The sequence below is a fragment of the Corythoichthys intestinalis genome, chromosome 20, assembly GCF_030265065.1.
Source record: "Corythoichthys intestinalis isolate RoL2023-P3 chromosome 20, ASM3026506v1, whole genome shotgun sequence".
Taxonomy (NCBI): Eukaryota; Metazoa; Chordata; class Actinopteri; order Syngnathiformes; family Syngnathidae; genus Corythoichthys; species Corythoichthys intestinalis.
The window spans coordinates 28,295,601-28,313,042 of record NC_080414.1 but is presented as its reverse complement, the minus strand read 5'-3'; the positions used below and the strand labels follow the sequence as shown (position 1 = coordinate 28,313,042).

At 37.3% G+C, this 17,442-nt stretch overlaps 1 protein-coding gene across 5 annotated transcripts in view; it reads right to left on the bottom strand.

Annotated features, from left to right (window-relative positions):
- Positions 1-763: 763 nt before the first annotated feature.
- The window catches only part of snx16 (sorting nexin 16), a 46,673-nt gene continuing 29,994 nt past the window's right edge, over positions 764-17,442 (bottom strand). The window contains exons 8-9 of one of the 5 annotated variants that reach the window (XM_057823977.1): positions 15,540-15,580; positions 764-10,603 (exon numbers count right to left, since the gene is read on the bottom strand). In XM_057823977.1, coding sequence (XP_057679960.1) covers positions 15,562-15,580 — 19 coding nt within the window. In that variant the 3' untranslated portion in view covers positions 764-10,603; positions 15,540-15,561. The other 4 variants (XR_009061608.1, XR_009061607.1, XM_057823976.1 and 1 more) reach the window with 4 other exon arrangements.

Sequence of the window (17,442 nt, the reverse complement as noted above, 5' to 3'; positions counted from 1 at the left end):
ACCAGACACTGATATGTGAACATTTCTTAATAAAGAACTGAATATTTCATGGGGTGACCTAATTTTTTCCCATGTTTGTATGTGTATGACTGTCCTCTCACCCAGTTCCATTCATGTTGGAAAAAATAATGGCTCAATATGATTAATGCTGTTATGACCCAAGCTTTTTTGTTCGCATTTTATCTTTTGATTTTATGTTTGACCTGGGTGCTAGGGGGATATCACAACATGTGGTTAATTTGTTTTGTTCAAAATCTGTTGAAGCGTGGATCTTTAATGCATAAATTTGAGCATAAAACAAAGGCCTTGTCTCTTGTGATCTTGCAAGGCCTCTGCTGCAACTTTATTATACCCAATGAGTTTTGAAAGTATTTGCCCCACAGGCTCCCACATAACCAAAAATTGTTGCTCAGCTGTTTTGTGGCATGGGCATTTATAGCTGCTAAGAGAGCTGGATTCCTTGTATTTATCGATAATGTGAGTGCTGAAAAGTTTTTCAGGCTAGGGAGAAATTTCTCACTATTTGTTGGATTTTACTGGTAAGAGGGTCTTCCAGCGGACAGTTTATTACAACCAGCTGGCACACAGCATGGAGCAAAAAGTCATGAGTTTAGACATTTGCATTTAATTTGGGGGGGAAGAGAGGTCATTGGTCTTTCTTGCACGTGTAAATTGCGGTTTCTGCTTTAAAGCTTACAATGTAGCTTAAAAATGTGTCCTGCTACTGTAAAACTATCGACCCACAAAAGAGACAACAAATAAGTAATGCAAAAAAAGATCATTTATGTGTGCATAATAAATAATTCAGCTACATGGTGAGTTAAGCTTGACTTTTACACTGTATGAACAGACTTGAGTGATTTGTACACCCAACACAAATATAATACACACCAAATTAGAGATAAGCGTCTCTATTACTTTATTACTATTATAGAAATATTTAAGCCCCGTCTATCCAAAGCAGCGGCACATACAGTGCTTTGCAAAAGTATTCGGCCCCCTTGAACCTTGCAACCTTTCACCACATTTCAGGCTTCAAACATAAAGATATAAAATTTTAATTTTTTGTCAAGAATCAACAACAAGTGGGACACAATCGTGAAGTGGAACAAAATTTATTGGATAATTTAAACTTTTTTAACAAATAAAAAACTGAAAAGTGGGGCGTGCAATATTATTCGGCCCCCTTGCGTTAATACTTTGTAGCGCCACCTTTTGCTCCAATTACAGCTGCAAGTCGCTTGGGGTATGTTTCTATCAGTTTTGCACATCGAGAGACTGACATTCTTGCCCATTCTTTCTTGCAAAACAGCTCGAGCTCAGTGAGGTTGGATGGAGAGTGTTTGTGAACAGCAGTCTTCAGCTCTTTCCACAGATTCTCGATTGGATTCAGGTCTGGACTTTGACTTGGCCATTCTAACACCTGGATACGTTTATTTTTTAACCATTCCATTGTAGATTTGGCTTTATGTTTTGGATCATTGTCCTGTTGGAAGATAAATCTCCGTCCCAGTCTCAGGTCTTGTGCAGATACCAACAGGTTTTTCTTCCAGGATGTTCCTGTATTTGGCTGCATCCATCTTCCCGTCAATTTTAACCATCTTCCCTGTCCCTGCTGAAGAAAAGCAGGCCCAGACCATGATGCTGCCACCACCATGTTTGACAGTGGGGATGGTGTGTTCAGGGTGATGAGCTGTGTTGCTTTTACGCCAAACATATCGTTTTGCATTGTGGCCAAAAAGTTCAATTTTGGTTTCATCTGACCAGAGCACCTTCTTCCACATGTTTGGTGTGTCTCCCAGGTGGCTTGTGGCAAACTTTAAACAAGACTTTTTATGGATATCTTTGAGAAATGGCTTTCTTCTTGCCACTCTTCCATAAAGGCCAGATTTGTGCAGTGTACGACTGATTGTTGTCCTATGGACAGACTCTCCCACCTCAGCTGTAGATCTCTGCAGTTCATCCAGAGTGATCATGGGCCTCTTGGCTGCATCTCTGATCAGTTTTCTCCTTGTTTGAGAAGAAAGTTTGGAAGGACGGCCGGGTCTTGGTAGATTTGCAGTGGTCTGATGCTCCTTCCATTTCAATATGATGGCTTGCACAGTGCTCCTTGAGATGTTTAAAGCTTGGGAAATCTTTTTGTATCCAAATCCGGCTTTAAACTTCTCCACAACAGTATCTCGGACCTGCCTGGTGTGTTCCTTGGTTTTCATAATGCTCTCTGCACTTTAAACAGAACCCTGAGACTATCACAGAGCAGGTGCATTCATACGGAGACTTGATTACACACAGGTGGATTCTATTTATCATCATCGGTCATTTAGGACAACATTGGATCATTCAGAGATCCTCACTGAACTTCTGGAGTGAGTTTGCTGCACTGAAAGTAAAGGGGCCGAATAATATTGCACGCCCCACTTTTCAGTTTTTTATTTGTTAAAAAAGTTTAAATTATCCAATAAATGTTGTTCCACTTCATGATTGTTTCCCTCTTGTTGTTGATTCTTGACAAAAAAATTAAATTTCATATCTTTATGTTTGAAGCCTGAAATGTGGCGAAAGGTTTTAAGATTCAAGGGGGCCGAATACTGTTGCAAGGCACTGTATGTTTTCAGGATCAAGTGGAATCTTTAACATAACATATATAAGTTTTTGCCCAAAATACTTTTTTTTTTATTTAGTGCAAGTTTTCGACAGCTAATAAATCACTCAATTTTCACATCAGAAACCTAATACTTGAGGAAAGTATGCAGAATCATCTTAATTTTACTCAACAAAAGCAACATTTTTCTTTATACAATCACAACGTATTTAGGTTGAATTATGCTATTGTGTAGAGATACAAAATCCAACATGGCGGCCGTCTCGAAACAAATTTTTAAGTTGAAAATTCTTGTAAATAAATGCTTAAATTGCAGAATTTCTATATAGCACGCCCCACTTTTCAGTTTTTTATTTGTTAAAAAAGTTTAAATTATCCAATAAATGTTGTTCCACTTCATGATTGTGTCCCTTTTGTTTTTGATTCTTGACAAAAAAATTAAATTTCATATCTTTATGTTTGAAGCCTGAAATGTGGCGAAAGATTGCAAGATTCAAGGGGGCCGAATACTTTTGCAAGGCACTGTACATAGGTGTGTCAATTAAAACATGATTTCTTTAAATAAAATGCATAAAGTATCTATAAAGCTACAACAACCAACAAATTAAAACGTTAAAGGCACTTAAAAATTACGCTTAAGCAGCCAACACAACAAAGCTATTTAGATCCGGTTACGAATATTTTTCATTCAGACTGAATTTTGCTCTGTTGTCTGCAGTCAGGTCAGCATTGTAAATAAGAAATTATCAAATGCCTTACGCTGTCAGAAAAGGATAAATCAAAATCAAATAAAAAAAGATGTGAGCATAAAGGAATTTCTCTTTCTTAAAGGGATCCAAGGATAGAAAGACTTGTAGTTCTTAAAAGATAAACTTTCCTATGAGTTAAAATTATTTGGTACTGAAACCTCTTTTCGTTTTTATACAATTTGTAAAATTTAACTAATAGGTCGCCATTGTTGTTGACGTTGCTGGGCGGTGACGTCACATGGCTACACTGCCTGGCTTCCAGAGTATGACTCTAGTGAGATAAACATATCTGTTCAACCTTTCAATTTGAACCCGAGAGAAACATTAATAAGCATGACAGCATTGTCGATAGTTCATAAAACGAGCAGCAAATGCAAAATGAACAGGAAAGACGGGATAAGACGTGACGAGAGTAGATGGGAAAAAAAAAAAAACTGTTCTGCCAAAATGTACTACAGTACACTGGCTAAACTTCTACAAGAGGCACATTTGACACCCAAAGTACTACTGTGCGCTTTCAGCTTGTTTTGTTTAGATGCCTACAGACGAGGCATGTGCCGGTTACCGGTTTCAAGGTTTAACGTGGCATTTAAACGTCACTGATTCGAAACAACTAAAATTTTCTGTCATACCGTAGTATGGTGTTAGCCATTTTTTATGTCCCAAAAATGCGCCGAGAAATGGAGCGGGAGAGCTCACTCCTCCCCCTCCGGTTGTTGCTTTGTCCGTCAGTGACGTTACTCTGTGGTATTGACTAGAGTTGACACAGTGGCTGAAGATGGTGAGCTTTTTCCACTGTCAAAAAAAAAAAAAAATCGCATGTATGGGAGTATTTTGGCTACCGAAAAGAAGCAGACGGCCATGGGTTAGAGGAGAAAGGACATCCGATATCAAGACTTGCTTGCGGAGGGCGTCTGCAAGGGAAGGGCAACGCCTCAAACTTGATTTCACATTCACGTGACCATCATCCGTCACTTTATACAAAATTTAAGGTAAGTAAACGCTGTCATTTACGTTTCCCACCAGCTACGAGTTCTCTCCAGCGTGTTTAGTCTGTCTAGCGATAGTAAAAAAAAATATATACTTTGACATCACGTAACTAGCTTGTTAACGAGGCAGATAATGTGGATAGTTAGCATGCCAAAACAGCTAACCGGGTTCCTCTATACTATTAGCCAACTTTTCTAAAGTCTTCCACACTAGGAATATAGGAAGTTCCGATTGGTACCGCTGTTGCCGATGGAAATAATCGGAAATTCTTATATTGCGGGTTGTCCCGCACAATCCGGGACTGTTGGCAACCTTAATTCTTTCGCTATTGAAAACATCTGCTCAAAATAACATTTTCATAATACAGCCTGTGGTATATTTTCTCTCTGGCGACACACTCGCTCTCCATTAATATTAACTGAATTAATATTAATAGTAGTAGTGGTATATCAACCCAGAAAAGGTGAACATACTCAGATTCCTGCATCATAACTTGGACTCAGAGAGAAATATGTAGACAATAAGCAAGTCTCTAAAAGTGTTAAGATGGAGCTTTAAAGTCAGTGAAGTGCCTGATATACTGTACATATATTTTATTTAGAAGTGTTTTTGATTTTTTTATGGAAGATAATTCTTTTTGTTCTGTTGTTTAGCGACTTGAGCTGTGGCTGTGGGTTTAGTCTATAAGTTCGATTTCAATTTTATATAAAATATTTCAGTTACTTATTTTTGGTTATATTTATTTATTTATTATTTATTATTTATATTCATGTCGATGTGCCAATTTGCAGATATGTTGTGAAAAATGTAAAAATCCTGTTCATTTTTTTGACACATTTTAGAGCTATAATTTCAATACCGTAAAACCGCGGTATTTTTGGTTAAGGTTATCATTCCGTCAAAAATCTCATACCGGCACATGCCTAATACAGACAGAACATACTAAAGATGCCTTAACAAAATACTTAAACATATTAATATCAAATAAGGGTGGTTTAAATATGCTATGTGACTAATGTGGTCAACAGATCAACAATCTGCTTTAAAGCCACCACAATAAAAACACTATGCTTAAAAGTATGAAAGGGAAACACATGCAAAAGGTATTTTGAGGCAATGAAAAGGTAATAAAAGACTCGCCGCTTTTGACCGATGAGTGCATGTGTTGGACGTCTCTCCATGTAGAAGAAATTGCAGCGACCTGGTAGTATTCGTCGAGTGACAGTGACAATCTACGTCATCACCCTGAGTGTCCATAAAACATGGCGCCCTCCGTACGTAAACAAACCTGTACTAAATATAGATTTTTAAATCAATGACAATATTTTATGTGTTTAAAATAACATATTTTAGTAAAAGAGAACAATTATGGCTTATTAGAGCCTACAAGTCTTTAAGTCCAAGGTTCCTTTTAAAGCACACCAGTACTAAAAAGCACATTGAAGCAAATATTAAGTATTACTGCTTATCCATAAAGTGCTTCAAATCACTGGTTCCAAGGCATGTATCGAACAGTCATTTACCTAAAAAATAGCTTTTGAACACGCATTCCTCTCAAGGATTAAGTGTGTTTAAAAATATATGGCTTTTAAGGATGCACAAATCTCAGCATTGATAAAGGGTCAACAAGGCTGAAGTGTTTTTTTCCCTTCTACTGTTTTGCAGCTAATGTTAAAAAATAAAAATAAATAAAAGTAAGGCTGTGTTATTAAAGGGACAGCCAATGAGTCATTGTCCTTCATTTCAGACGTAATATTCAGACTCTTCACAATACACACAAACAGACATTGCGGTTACACATCCTCAACTTCCCATACAACCTTGCCGGAGGATGTAATATTAAGTGTTGTAAACATTTTTTTTGCACATTATCTGGCATAGCCAACAAAATCCCAATGCAGTCACATAAGAGAGAGCATAAAATCATGGAATGTAACAAAAACATGACCAAAATCACTTTTTTTTTTGCATGGAATTTCCCAAAACTATATTCCTGCTTTGCCCACTAATGTTCTTGTGATTTGTACTTGATTTACCATTTTATCCATCACAAATGTTACAGTATGTAGAACATGCATGATTCATAGTATTCCAGCAGCATGAAAATTATACCCCATATGAAAAAAATGTATATAATTAAAGGGTACATCAAGACAAGCACATATTCACTGACATTCAAACCCGAAAATTGAGGCAAGTGACTTTCCTGTGCCTATCATTTTATCCCTCCGAATCAATAAGACTGGCTTAAAGAAACATACATTTTAGTTACTCACGATAGAGAATAGTTTTGTTAACAAGTCATCTTAGGCCATGTGTACACGTAGCAGGTTATTTCGCAAAAAGAATTCCTATTGTTTGGCTATCATCCACACTCACACGCACATTTTAGGAATTAAAAACGAGGGTTCTTAAAAAATCCGAACAAAAAAAGATGTGTGAATTCTGCGTTTCTAGCGTCATCATACATTATATACAAACTAATAACCGAGGAAACCGCACTGTCTGCGACCAGAGGTGGGTAGTAATGCGTTACATGTACTCCATTACATCTACTTGAGTAACTTTTTGAGAAAAATGTACTTCTAAGAGTAGTTTTACTAAGCTATACTTTTCACTTTTACTTGAGAAGATTTGTGAAGAAAAAAACGCTACTCTTACTCCTCTACTTTGGGCTATACAACAGTCCTCACATTTTTCCTCTTTATTCAACATAATAGATTTAACTATTGTATTTTTTGCCAGTGATCCCAAGAGTAGCTACCAATTTCACCGATGAGACGTTGCAACAATAATCACGACTCCATGATACCAATCATGCGCAAGCTTGCCGTTCTATGTTCAGGCCAGCCTGTTCAATAATGGGGTGTCTTTAAAGCACCTTTAAAAAAATGAAGTATTTGACATCGAGCGCTGCCCTCGACATGACTCGAAAGCAGGGATTTTAACCTCTCCAAGTTTTTCACTGGCAACGATTGACCCCGGAAAACCTGAGATATGATCCCTTTAATTTCCTAATCGTAATTATGGAGGAATTACTCACTATTCAAACTAGGAACTATTTTCTCCACCAGAGGACACTCCTTGGACGAATAATGCTTCATTTATGTATTTTTTTTTCTCTCGTCGGAATGATTTTTTGGGGTATTTCTTTGGCTTAATGTGGTTATGTAAAGGGTTTTTGTACAGAATCTTTATAACAAGAGTTCATATAGACAAAAAAAAATTGCTAAAAAAAATGTAAGAAGTTACTCAATATTTGTTACCCATTACTTGAGTATTATTTTCACCAAATACTTTACTTGCACTTGAGTACATTTTTACTTGAGAAATATTATTTTGAAGTAACGCTACTCTTACTTGAGTAAAAAATTTTGGCTAATCTATCCACCTCTCGGCGACAAACTTTGTTCTTACGTCACACATGAGACCAATTCTTACATTTGGAGTCAACATGGGTACCTTCGCAATGGGTTTAGATGAACTATTTGACGGGTGTGTTTTGCTTCCATTTATTTACAAACTCTTGCATTGCTCCATCTTAAGGAAAACATGTAAAGGACGAGATTATGGACAATTATTTTTTGCCACCTTGTTATGCATGTACTTAAAAACGAATGAATGCAATTGGCTGTGGATGCTTTTTTTTTTTCTTTCTACAAACGTGGTGGTGTAGACGTGATTATTTTTCCAGACGTATGAGAGCAGGATCCTCGGTTTGAAAAGAAAAAAAAAAACCTGCTAGGTGTACACTGCAAATTTATACAGTCTTAATAAGATTATTCTTAGATCTAGTCTTGTTTTGGGTGTTAAAGGCTAGTTAACAGATTAATGTGCAAGATTATTCCATTTATATTAAATAAATATTACTATTTGTTCTTGTTTAGCCCATACATCTAAAAGTTGGTCATTTTTCAAACGAATCAAGAAAAAAATGTTTTGAAATAATGTTTTGAACAATATTTCTTCTTGAATTAAGAACATTTCTGACAAACATGCTTTTTTAAAGATTGAATATACTAATTTATTGATTAAAATAAGTTAAGAAAAATAGCTATCTGAAAATTAGCTTATTTCAAGAAATCGGAGTAAAATTTACTTGAGGTACTGGCAGATAATTTCTCGTAGATTTACACTGAAAACTCGTTTTCAGGAGGTGTGTTGTCGCAGTGTAGACATTAGGGGATGTCCAGATTTGATCAAGTGATGGCACCATTTTTTCAGAGGATCGGCATCGAGTGAAAAGGGGTTTTTAATGAAAAAAATATTTATACCCTAATGGCCCGAATATAAGACGGCACTGATTATGAGACGACCCCCTCTTTTTCAAGACTCAAGTTTGAAAAAAGACTTTTTGAACACCAAATTCTAATACAGAAAATAATTACAGTACATCTGAAACAAATGATTATAACAATATATTTGAGAGAAAAAGCATGTTATTTTGCCTCATTCAAATCTTAATATCTGAACATTTAAATATGTAAACTAAAGTGCAATCACATTCATAAATGAATGGCTTCTGGTTTTTGAAATGTAAATAAACCAATCTATTATGATAAAACAACAAAATTGCGATAACTGCATTAACCCTCAACGTGAGTCTAACTGTAACTGTAGTCTTGAAACAAATCTGAATAAGGAAAAACATTGCAATAAAATAATGCAAACTGGTTAAACTTGAGTGTAGCCGAGATCCGTCATGACAGAACATCGCTTCAATGATATCTGGCGCCATCTAGCGTCGTGAATGGGTATAATGACTAGACCGTAAATATAAGACGACCCCCACTTTTTCAATCTTATTTCAATGCAAAAAACACCGTCTTATATTCGGACCAACACTGTATATATTTTTCTGCTTCATGCTTGTACAGCGCCAAGGCCTCTCACCCTCCCTCCTGCTAGCTGAAGCAGTGCAGCCAAACTGTCCAGTTTGCGTTTGGTACTTAGCGATAATTGACAGGTTTGTAGCTTTGATCTTGCCAGAGAAGCTTGGTAGCTCTCAAAGTCACAAATGGGTCAATCATCGTTAAACTTGCATGAGTGTGCTGTGTGTGTCATTGTAAGTGAGAGGCTGCTCTCAGCAGCGTGAACGGATTTGAGTGGACTCACTCTATGAAGGATTGAATAAAGACGAGCATTTTTCTACGTTATTCCTGTTTAAAAATAATTCACATTATGAAGGCGGTATGGTGGGACAGTAACATGTTGGAACTTTTGTTCCCAAAACTATTTTTTTCTTTTTTTTTTCGGTATCGAATTGGGACTCGGCAGATTCTGAAAATCAGGTTACTTTGACTCGGACGAAATATGCGCGATTGGGACATCACTAGTAAACATGGTTGGGCCCATTTCACCACCTTTTCTCAACGCGATTGATGGTATTTCTCAACAATTCAGTCGTAAATTTTTTTCAGCCTTTGCACATTTTCAGATTTTTAAATTTAATGTATAGTATATAGGGGGCGGGGGACACAAATATTTTACGGGGTATTTATGTGAAATGAGTGGCGTTTCTGAAGTAGGGAGGTCTGTCTATACTTTTAATGGCAGTATGTAAAAGTACGAGCGTATGTAAACCAGTCAAGTTTTCACATCTATATAGGTATGTTTGTCTGCTACTCGGAGGTTTGCCTCGACTGATGAAATGATTCAAGTTTCTATACGTATAAAGTGACACAATTGCCATTAAAGTTATTTTTGGTCAGGATGCCAAAATTTGGCTTTGAGTCAGCAGGTTGAATTAAATATAACGTCAAAAGTTTCAAAGTCAAAGTGGATGGTAAAGAAGAAATGTTTCAGTCATGAGAAATGTTAAGTGATTCCAGATATTGTTATAGGTTATATAGCCTTCAGGATTTCTTATTTCACATGTAAAATCCCAAGACCCATCATATGGAAACCATATAGAGACAAATGGAAACACGCTGTGACAGAACTTGGAAGTTCTCGAAAATATTTCAAAATAGTAACCTAATCCTAGCTACGGTTTTTGAGCAAAACACTGTCCACACAAACCCAACCACTTAAGATAAAAGAACATTTGACTGAAAAAAGGAAATATACAGCTTTGAAAAATAATAGTGATAGCTAGAGTAGTATAGTGGAACAGGAAGAGGAGATAAAGGAAGACCAGTGTTTTTAATAACCCATCTTCTTTTGATCGAGCTGGGTGACCTGGATGATTGGAGGGGAGGTGCTGAGTGACGGCCCGCACCAACAGGCAGACGATCGCCCCAGGTGAACTTCACATGTGCCGCTGGAGAGTAAAAGTATAGATCAGCCACTGAAAATGAATCAGGGGTGGAGTCACTAATCAAGCCAACGAATTTCTGCATGTTATTGTGACAATGCGACATCAACAAGACTGACATTAAATTCCACAAGAGAAAGACATTCTCCTCACAAGCTAGTCGGCATTGTTGCAGTTTCCTAAATTTTAAGACAACAGATGGGGAAAAAAAAAGCAGAAAGAGTGAAGATGGCTCAAGGCCCTAACATAACGCCAGCATGTGAAAATGGTCATGTGTCAGTCACACGTGATGCAAGCGAGGAGTGTGCAACAGCCAAAGAACCACAGAGTGCTAAGAGTTCAATAGAATTTTACAGCTGGGATCAAATCATTTTCAGAATAGTTAGTTGACTGTGGGCATGGATGTCAATAAAGTGGAACCTTTAAGGTCAAAGACCCCCAGAGGTCCTATAATGCACTAAAGGCCACACCAAACTTTGAACCGCTATCATATATGACGTCAAGAGACAGCACAGCGTATCTCACGAGACTTCAGGATACCTCATGAGAGAAAAGTTATGCAAGCATCAAAGGAATAACTTTTGAGGATGTCTAGTAAAGGAATGTTACCGTACTTGAGTACATTTTTGTGTATTTGTACTTGAGTACAAATATGAAGTGGTACCTTTACTTCACTACATTTTACAGCAGGTATTTGTACTTTTTAATCCACTACTTTTCAAACAGTGTCGTTTTCGTCACCGATGACGATAACAACAATATTTTCTCAACAGACAATTTTTTCATGACGACGTGCTGTCTTGAGAGACTAAGAGATAACGAGATGGATGCCAGTTGTCGTCTGACGACACGAGACAAAAATTCGCCACAGTTGCAGTCATAAATTCACAATGCGTGAATTTTCTTATTGTACGCGTAGTTAGAACGCATTTTGGAGTGTTGGGTCGTGTCACTTATGTGACTTGCTGCGCCTCCTCCCCTGACCTTTCCCGCCCCCACACACACACAAGCTTACTCACCATCCTGTGCCCATTCCAGGCTCATTTTGTGAAACATACTGCGCAATACGGCATTGTGTTTTCGAAAAACAAGTAACAAAATAATGTCAAATGTACTGAGTGCATGCAAACATGTTCAGGCATTCTTGGAATCTGTAATGTTTTATGTACTTGTCTAAAAAACATGCATTGTGATGTGTACCAATGGCCACAAATCCAAAACAAATGTCCAATTTCAAAAGAATAAGCAATGTGATGTAGATTATAACTAGGGATGTTTTCACCCTAAATCCCTGGTTTTCTCTGGTCGAAATCAAATGATCTGGAAACTTGGCGCCTTTCAACAACGACGACGTGCTTCGAAACGATTATGATTTTAATCTTTAAAAAGTACATGAAATACAATCTGCCCCAGGACCATTATTACGATGACGCCGTTAATTTCACTGAATTGTTTAAACAATCATATGACAGCACCCAAGGCGTAAGTCTCAAAACATTGTTCACAACAGCAAAAATAGATTAACTTAAAATTGAAATGTATGGTGAACATAATGTATCTCAATGAAAAGGGGTAAAGGTACTATTAATATTTAACAAAATTACTCAAAGAAAACCAGCGTCCATACAACTTTTTCATGGCCAAATTCGAGCATTTTTAAGGACCTTCAAGACCAATTTTCGAGTTTTTCCTGTACCTTTTAAACATTATCCCGATGCTTTTTTTTTTTTTTTTTTTACGATAAGGTATAAATAGAATGTGGTGCCTTTACACAGTATGCAAGGGATGTAGCTTTGCATAAGGAAGGTAGGGACATGACATTAACAACTTTTCAAGATGCTCAAATTGTCCACCTCTTCCGGAGGGATATTAGAAGTATTTTTTTCGGCCAGCATCAGCCACTGTAAGTAATGTAAAAAGCCGTCAATGTTGTGAAGGTGTGGGAAAACACCAATGAATTTGCTATTTCAGAGTTTGCATAACATTAAACTGTGTGAACTTGCTAATCTGCAAACTATTGTGGACAGGTCAGCCTCCGCAAGGAACAACAAAGTGAACCTAGATGTCCCTCATTTGGATCATTGTTAGCATGATTTGCATTACGGTAATGCAACGCGGTGGCTTCAGAGTGCAAGTCCCAATATTAAAAACAACGGGGAGCTATCCAAGAATGGGTCCACTTCAGGGGGACACTGACATGAACATGAACTGACATGGAAAAAAAAATATCTGTGAAATGAAATCACACATCAGAATACTTTGAGAGTACTTTGGTTCAAGTCTTGGGGTAGTCTAGTACACCTCAGATCGGTCCTTGGATATCTCAGTTTTTTTTTTTTTTAATAAATTTTTTCAAAACACTTTTATATTACAATACTTTAGTTTGAGTCTAGGGGAGCTCCAGTGTCTCCCAGAAGTGGACCCACTCTTGGATAGCTCCCCATTTTTTTGATAAAGAGCTTGGACTTCAAAATGTTTCTTTCGTAGTTTTTGAAAACAAAGGTTTGAATCGAACGTTCTATCACCTAAACCAATTCACATGAAATTTAGTATAAGTCAATAGAGATTTATTTTGCATTGATCATTTGGCCTATCAATTAATTTGGTTTATATTCATGAGAAATGTAGCCCTAACCACCGTTCAATAATGTTGTTTGGTCTTATTAATGTCCCGTCTCTGTCAAAAAATGTACATGCAGATTATGCTTTTATATCTTCCCTACCAATGTTAAGACCTAACCTACGCCCTTGCAAGTACGCAAATGTCTTCCAAAATGTTCCATGACCCAGGAAGCTCGAGAAATTTTGTATGAAAGGTGCTGATTCTAAACCCTCTTGGGAGGGTGCCTTCCCGGCGGCATTGAGCGTTTTGTGGCCAACTCTTGAGTGCATCCAATCGCAGAAGTGCTGGCCTAGTGATAGTACGCTGTTCGGTGGACGGAGAAACATAAATCACGGCTGAGGAAATCTTGATAAATGTGCTTTTTTGAAGTTTAGGACACTCAAAAAATGGCTCTCACACATCCAATTGCTAAGCTAAATGATATCTTGATGTACGGTTGTGTGGAACTGTAGTTCACATGAACAACAGAAAAACTTCCGTTTTCAAGGAAACTAGTTATGTTCTTTACAAGGCTATTACTATCTCTCCTACTCCTTGAAATAAGTGGCTCTTTTCTTGTGCAACAAGGAGTCGATTAAAAGCCAGGCGAGTAGGCAGAGTCCTCACTGGCGACAAAGCCAAGCGAAGTGGTTTCCAGCAGGATTGAACGGCAACTGGCAAAGGGAGTGTGGAGGTGGCGGGGGTAAAAAGTGTGATATAAGATGAACTGGACGTGCGATAAAAATATTACACTAAACCACAGCAAATGCAATGTGTATGCATTTTAATACTACTTTATTTGTGTAATGTTTTCTTGAAAAAACTCCAAACGGACTTCGGACTCAAATGCACTGTACTCTTGGGGGCAACGTTGCGACGCGAGACATTAAGGGAAAGCAACTTCTGAATGAGTGTGTAGCAGTGATGATGCCAGTTTAATTTTCCTTTGTTTAATCATTTATATTTTTAGAGTGCTAAGAAATATTGTGTGCTTAACGCATTCAAGCATTTTCAGTGACTGAAAATGTAAGCATTTTTCAAACCTTGAAAACACGCCAGTAAAATCCGAGCATTTTCAAGGATTCCAAGGACCTGTACGAACCATGTAAAACAACAGCTTTTTAAAAATAGTCTGACAAGTTCAATTTATCTCTAAATTACAAAAGTAAAATCTGATAGAGTACAGGTGGGACATTTCATTCACTTTATTTTCAGGGTCAAACTCAAAAACAACAACAACAACAACAACAAAAACGCACCAGTACTGCAGCTATCGATTAGTTACGCAATCGATTAATCTCTTAATTAGTTCGAATAATCGAGTAATCGGATTAGGAACATTTAATGCATTGCAGAATAGCTTTTAGGAGATTCAAAACAAATGCTTGCTAAGATTGCACTTTCGATAGAGCATTAAATGCAAACACAAAATAACATTCCTGAATGTTTTTTCAAATTATGCAGAGTTGCAATTTCGATTCAGACGAGCAATATTTTCATTTAAAAATAAAAATACCTGAACTTAGCCTCAAACGGTGTAAAAAAAATTAAAAAATGAGGATCCCAGTACAACAAAAGAACAATTGGCTAACTAGCATAGCATAAGTCCGCTAGACTAAATACTATAACATGCTAACAATTTTTTTTTTGTTCTGAAGTTGTTCAAACACACATTCCCACAAAAATAACTGTTAAATAAACCTCTAAACTAAATTACGAATGCATAAACAATCATATTAGCTCAAACAAAAACTTACAACTTTATGTTGGTCTGAACGGGGAGCAGCTGGATCCAGCCATGTTAGATGAGTTATGTCATATTCACTGTTGCTAGAAGAGGGCAGTGTATCCACCCAGATCAATAAAACTAAATGCAAACAATTTCAAAACAAACCATTACATTGTCACTTTAATTAAACGAATCCTTGAAGCAGCAAAATCTAATTTGAAGCTTTTTTTCTCATCAAATTATTCGAGTTAATCGATTAATCATTGCAGCACTAAACAACACCAAGTGTCCAAACCACTTGTAGAAAAGGGCTCAAAGGTTTGTATTGTGAAAGCACCGTGAGTCTTAATAAAATTTATTTTACAGCATTATGCTGGTCTGATAAGTACAGAACAATGCTGCCGGGCACGATAAACTGTTGAACTGAAATTGATCTGACCCCAACCATCAAAAATGAATAGTTGATGCTTTTATTAGGATCATTTTAAATCATGATACTAAACACATAAAACAGTGACAGCAGCAAAGTGAGGGATGCATGTTAATTTAGAGGAGAAAAAGACAAAAGCCCATTGGGATAGCCTGCACAAGTATTACTGTATATTTAGTACCTCGCTTTTCTGGACTCTGATTTCAGATTGGAGCCTTATGACTGTAGAATGTGATTGTAAAGAGCAGAAAGGATGGTAAAGAAAACTTTAGAAAAAAATATTTTATGGTAAAAACAAGAAAAAATGCAATTAAAAGAGTCCAGAGGATGACTGTTGTGATCCATATTTTGCGCACTGCTGTACAGATTTCCATATTCTCCCAGACAAATTGGCAATGAAGTTTTCTGGCCTGTTTTCAGTGTTTTCCATTTAACTTGAGAGGAATATCATGCCAGACATCTGTTCAACAGGTACATTGTGTTTGTTAGAACAAATTGATTCAGTCCTTTAGCCATACTGGTCGCATCCGATTTGAAAACAAAACCACATTTATCGTTTTGTATATAAGCTGAATGATGATGAATGTCTGTTTGGAATCAGAACACACAGCACAGACCTGAAGTGATTCATTATTTCATTGGTCAGATTCTATACATTTTTAAGAGTAACATTATAGCAACAGCTGGTTGCTGCTTTTCTAATGGTTTCATTATGGCATTTTGAACAAACGTTATAAGAATTCAAATGAAATTGTTGATTTGTTGAATGACTAAATCAAAATAGAAATTCAAAATGCAGAAAAAGAAGCTTATTTGGCAGTCACTTGTATATTTTTTTTTAGGATCTGATAATACAGTGCCATTAAATATTTGTTTTTTTGTGTCATGCGAGCTGAACTTGCCAATTAGGCTAGGTTTGGACAGCAGGTCCTGATGCATTAAGACTTGCGGTATGATTCATTATTTCATTGGTCAGATTCTATACATTTTTAAGAGTAACATTATAGCAACAGCTGGTTGCTGCTTTTCTAATGGTTTCATTATGGCATTTTGAACAAACGTTATAAGAATTCAAATGAAATTGTTGATTTGTTGAATGACTAAATCAAAATAGAAATTCAAAATGCAGAAAAAGAAGCTTATTTGGCAGTCACTTGTATATTTTTTTTTAGGATCTGATAATACAGTGCCATTAAATATTTGTTTTTTTGTGTCATGCGAGCTGAACTTGCCAATTAGGCTAGGTTTGGACAGCAGGTCCTGATGCATTAAGACTTGCGGTATGAACTAGAGGTCGACTGATATATAGGCCGGCCGATATATCGGGCCAATATATACTTTTTTCCCCCAACATCGGCCTTCAGCCGATTAACAAAAAAAAAAAAAAAAAGAAGCCGATAAAAAGGAGTTTGATCAGGCATCTGTGTGGGCAACTCTGGCTGCCGCTGACTGACGTTAGAGCAGTACTTCTCAAATAGTGGGGGGCGCAGAGCGTTGCCAGGGGTGGCGCGTGTGACCTTGGGGAACATGCTTTTTTTTTTTTTTGCCGTACTAGAATAAAGTGTTTTTGCACATCCACTCAGTGGGTGGCAGTGGCGCTCTCATTTTCAAAGTGCGCGCAGTATTTTTTAAGTAAGCAAGAGCACACGGAAGAGACTCATGAAGAGCTGGAGAGCTGTGCGCCATTTTCGAAAGCCGTTTTCCGGCCGGACTCACACAGCGACCGACTGTCTTCTCCGGTTCTCACATGTCCGCCCGAGAAGTGCCATTTTCGGCTTAGGATCGTCATGACGACCGCCCTCACCTACGGTTCTCCCTCGGCCGCCAAGAATGCGCTTTTTTCAGGCCGTTTGCCTTTTGGCTTTGACATTTAATACAGTGGTAGATGAGGAAAGACCACTGTTTACTGTGTCTAAAAATGATTATAGCGGACAGCCGGAAGCCAAATCAGTTAAGACGCCACTTAAAGACATTAGACCCCAATCTCAATGATAAGCCGCTTGGTTGTTTTTCAGCGAAAACGTGCCGAATATTGTCAACAATCGTCCCGCTTTGTCAGTGTTATATCAGTAAACCAGTGAGGA